The sequence below is a fragment of the Lygodium microphyllum genome, chromosome 24 (genome assembly GCF_053477565.2).
Source record: "Lygodium microphyllum isolate KBCC chromosome 24, Lygodium_microphyllum_v1.1.10, whole genome shotgun sequence".
NCBI lineage: Eukaryota > Viridiplantae > Streptophyta > Polypodiopsida > Schizaeales > Lygodiaceae > Lygodium > Lygodium microphyllum.
In genome coordinates, this window is record NC_141158.1 from 51,273,262 (window position 1) to 51,278,378 (window position 5,117).

General features: G+C 40.8%; 1 protein-coding gene across 1 annotated transcript; it reads right to left on the reverse strand.

Annotated features, from left to right (window-relative positions):
* Window positions 1-363: 363 nt before the first annotated feature.
* On the reverse strand, window positions 364-3,862 carry LOC148015084 (protein MODIFIED TRANSPORT TO THE VACUOLE 1-like). Its single transcript, XM_087665902.1, has 5 exons — window positions 3,490-3,862; window positions 2,298-2,960; window positions 2,031-2,189; window positions 1,037-1,684; window positions 364-906 (listed from the first exon to the last, which is right to left on the reverse strand). The coding sequence occupies exons 1-5, from the start codon at window positions 3,706-3,708 to the stop codon at window positions 865-867; spliced, it is 1,731 nt and encodes a 576-aa protein (XP_087522028.1). The 5' UTR covers window positions 3,709-3,862; the 3' UTR covers window positions 364-864.
* Window positions 3,863-5,117: the final 1,255 nt, after the last annotated feature.

Sequence of the window (5,117 nt, forward strand, 5' to 3'; positions counted from 1 at the left end):
TAAACATCATTTCCACTAAAGCAAAGTGGTCGATTTGGTTTCTTTTCTCATACATCAAGAATGAGCCAATTGCCACCCATCATCAAGGAGTCCAGCTTTTCTAAAACCACGCTGGACTAGCCAAGTAATGAATGATTATTACTGGAAAAGCTTCTCTCTACAATCACAATTGACCATCACTTGCATGTGCACACACATTATCTCACTCATGGAGTAAATCTCTATCTAGTTGGTTAACCAATCATGTATAGCAACCTAACCATAACATGTCTTATTGTCACTTATCGAAACCCTTCCAAGTCTTGAGATGTTAGAATTAGTTTGTGCTTAAAATATGCCAAAATGGGCAAAAGTTGCAAACTTTTCACCTTCCATTGCTTTCTTGCTTGTTAAAATTTCCAATTCTCTCACACAACATTTCATATTGGCACACCATTGTGATTGTGATTACAATATATTGTTCTCACTTTCCCCACTTGGCTTTATAATGAAAGCTCCCTTTCCCTAACACAGTTGCAAAGGAATCAGCAGACCAAAACTTTTAATTAACACAACAGAACAAGCACCACTATATTCTAAAAGGGGAGAGTAATTTCTTTGTTGAGTAATTTCTTATGGGAAGAAATAAAGACTCATGATATTGAGTTGCGGCAAAAATTTCAAGTTCACCCAATGAATGGCATCAGGGAAAGGAGCAAAAATGCAAGGATCACCCAATGAATGACATCAGGCAGAGGAGCACTGTAGTCAAATGGAGGTTGGAGCAGTTCATGATACAGAGCAGTGCTCGAACTGTGGCTCAATCGCACAGATGAAGAACATCACCCATCAGCAGAATATCAGGAATGCAGCTAATAATTGGTATCAAGTCACCTTGTTCAAACTTAGAGCAGTATGTACATGCTCCTGCACACCAAGAAGTTTGGGACAAACATGCATCAGATTGATTCCTAGCACATTCATGTTGAATTGATAACAAGAACATACTCATCATGTCATGTTAGGGCTGCCGAAAACCATAAGTTAGATGCATCACCTTAATAAAATCAAAAGCTCCTGTAGTTGTACCATCGGAAGACATAATTGGATTCCTTGATCGTGAGGCCTGATGATTATAATGCCTAGAATATAAGGGAGAATGGCAAGCATGGCTGACTGAGGTCTGTGCAGATTGAATCACTGCAATTGCGTTGCCTTTGTTTATTGAGAAATGACCATTATTCATTTCATGCTTGACCGAGGATAATGCCTCTGAAGGTTTCAAGCTTGAAACACTGTTGAGCATATTCTGATGACTATCGATATTTGTTGTGTCAACTTGCCAGTCACTTGACAACAAATCTTGCTGAGCAGATAGGCTTGAAGTACAGACTGATGTGTCAAAGCAGCCATGGACATGTAAAACTGGTAAGGACTTCCCTCCTGTCTGATCTAGTTTCAGATCATTCACTGAGGCCCAAGGATCTGTCATTTGAGAAGTGCCATATATAGCTACTGGCTCCAAGAATCCATGGCTGCTATCAGCAGCTTGATAAGTATCTGATAGAACTGTTAGTGTTGGTGACAGATCTGAGCTGGCATCAGGTGATGATGAGAAGTCTATTAAAGGTGGTGCATCACTCTTGATCATGACAGATGCCTCCTCAGACTTTTGGTGTGTTCTTGGAGTTAATAGATCCAGCACCTGCATCCAATCAATAAGAATATTTACATATGCTCTCTCTATCATGTATAAATCAAGATAAGTTGACAGTAAGGTTCAGCTCTTCTTAAGTTCCTAGCAGAACTTTTGAGAAACTTGAACATATATGTGCTATCAAGTGAAACCTTCACGACTACACTTCTCTCGGATCCTTTCTAGTGCCAATTACTTACACAGAAACTTGCTGTCATACACATCTCTTGGATCCTTTCTAGTGCCAATTACTTACACAGGAACTTGCTGTCACATAAAACTGCTTCACCATTTCTCTCCTGATGATTATATCTTGAGAAAGCAAAGCATTTACAACTAAAAAAATCATTATCACCTTTCTCGTCTTCACTCTGAGAGCTTCATGTGGAGAATCAAGACAATGATGCAATGATCCTCTATTAGCCTTAATGGAATCTGTAAATCTGTGAAAAGAGCTCACATCTTTGTATTCATGTAAGATGGCCTCAAGGATACAAACAGCTTTGAGTTTTACCTACAAACAACGAAACAAAGTTAAGTCAAAACTGAACCTGGAGAAAAGATTTGTTTTAACAAAATATAAATTGGATGTAAAGCCTCGCATCTGTAGCAATCTTAATACCTGCCAGGAAGGGGACTGTAGCCTGATCTTTATTTCTTCTGCCAACTTGTCAGGATCTAGTCCTTGGACACTGGACATGAATAATTGTAAAGACTCGCTAGTGGGCTGTAGCATGTGTGGTTGCATCGTGATAGTCTCGAAAAGTCTATTCTCCTGACTTGCACAATATCTATATTTATGTCCACTATCATTATCTGAGATGACTTCTGGATCAGACTGTTCTGAGGACAGGTGGTCCCCAATTTCAGTCCTATGAGCATGCTGGCTTCTTCTTTCAATGTTATTCCAAGCTGAAAGATCACCTACATCATTCTTTTCATTTGAATTGCCAGTATGACTGCTTTCACATAAATATGCCATTGAGCTGCCAAAGCCTAGCATGGGCTTAGTTCCCTTTCCTGCCAAAGCTGATCCAAAGCTGCTATTTCCAAGACCTGCAATGTGTTTGCTCAAACCAGGAGTGTTGTTATCTTCAATGGCAAAGATGGCTCTGATGGCTTCCTGGGCAGCATCTCGGATGGCCTTGTTCAGAGCATCACCTTTCAAAGGATCCGGGTGACCTTGATAATTGCAAAACTCTCGAATAGCAGGAGAACAACGCTGCAGTTCTCTCTTGTACACTGGTCCAGCTTTACTAACAGTATACTTAATGTACCGAAGAGTCTGTCAGAGACCCACAATCTAAGCATAAGCATTCAAATCATGCAATCTGATGTTCATCGCAGGTCAAGCTTATGCACATCGATGCACAATATATGTTTTCCTTCATGGCCACAAACACATGCAGATAAATGTGCCCTGAAACCAAACAGTGATGAGACTGGCATTCCAAAACAAATGATCTGTGTTTCATGGTGCAAGCATGGGCTTCATCAATGCATATGCATATAGAAGATTCATGCATCTACAAGGGCTGATGATACAAGCACGGTGCATGAAGGGCTGAAAAGAAAGTATTGACCACAATCATCAGCAAGGGATGTAAGTCACCAAGCATATATCACACACACACACACGCGCCCGTGTGTGCACACACATACACACGCATGTGCACGCGCACACCTCTCTCTCTCTCTCTCTACCCCCCCCCCCCCTCTCTCTCTCTCTCTCTCTCTCTCTCTCTGTGTGTGTGCGTGTGCGCACACACGTGTGTGTAAAAGTGCACCATTAGAGGTCTTTGCGGAGATCATACCTTGAGCTTGATTCGAGGACTCTTGTGCCTCAGGCGCCTGAAGGTATAGTTCACCATCTCCAACACCATCGCAGGGGCAGAGGACGTGATAAGCTCAGTCAACTCATGCATGCGATAGACAGGGGCGGGATTATCATCATCAAGGGTTACTCGATCGATGAGGAGGGTCCTTCGATAGGCCTCCACTGCGGTTTTGGTGAACTCCAGGACACTATCCATCGTCTCTCTCAAAGTAGCAAAGATCGGGAGATCATGTATTCCTCCGGCAGGTCTCTCTCTACATATAACTAACCCACATTCCCTTCTCCCCCGGCCGCCGCCCCCCCTCTCTCTCTCTCTCTCTCTGTGTCTTCTTACAGTCAAAAGGCTGGCAATTTCCATGAAATCCAAGTAGTCAAGGACCCCCTTTCGCCTGGCAACTTGCAAGTTGAAAAGCCTCTCTCTCTCTCTCTCTCTCTCTCTCTCTCTCTCATGAACAAGTCTTGCTTGCTTAGTCTTGGCCCTTTTCTCCTTCTAGAGATGTTTATGTTGAATATGGTTTTCATGCAGTTTTGCTTAAACTTAAATACCTTAATATAGTTGACTTGTGGAATATAACTAAATGTTTTGTACTCAAGTGTTCATACTTATACTTTATTATGTCTAGTTAAACAAAACAAAGACTCGGGCATGCTTCTATTTTCCCCTTGTAATGCTTGTATTCTTAACCATATGTAGCCTTTGCCTTGGACGGAAGTGTATTCATTACAAAAAAACAAGTGGCCTCTCAAAATATTTTATTCAACCATTCCCATCAATAACCAAGACCAAGCACACCAAATATGAAGAACAATTATGAATCCTCAAAGGCACAAGAGGACCCAATATCTAATCTTTCTAGAAAACCCTCATTGACAAAATTTGTCACACAACAAACCTCTTCTGAATGCCACTGCTCATAGAAAAAAAACACAAAATCCAACAAGAAAGCCTTGATCAACTCCAAAATCTCATGGGTGACCCTAGAACAAAATTGCCTAGCCTAGGACATCATCTTCAATGCTTGATCGCTTGCCCTACATCTAACATTTTTTGCCTTAGGACAACATTTCCAAGTAAAAAAAACCATATCAACAAGCTAATAGATAGCATCATCAACACTATAGACAATAAGGTCAACTTTAGGGGTAGCCACAATTAGCAAATGGAAGTGATGGATATCCCTAGGAATGAAGAAAACTTGTGTTTTCACACCTTTTCTTGCATTTTCTTGCTTTACTACATGTGTTTTTCTTAACTTTTCCATCCGCATTTGTTAAAGAGAATGTCATAGTAACGTGATTTATCTTTGAAACTTTAACTTGGAAGCACTTAATCTTAAAAATAGTAATTCAAGAATAGATGCTATGTCCTAGACCCACAAAAGAGAGTTTTCGTGACATAGTCACCTCTTAAAAAATGGCAAGCATCCTTAATTCCCTCTAAATGTGATGAAAACGTGGCAACCATATACTATCAATACACGCTATTGAGTATCAAGAGACATTTTAACTAGAGCCTATCTTGGTTGGGGTTGAGATAAGGCTAGCAAAGTGTAGAACTAGAACATTGCTTAGAGCTCAAAAGGGGGTGGCTCTTCCACTTTCTTA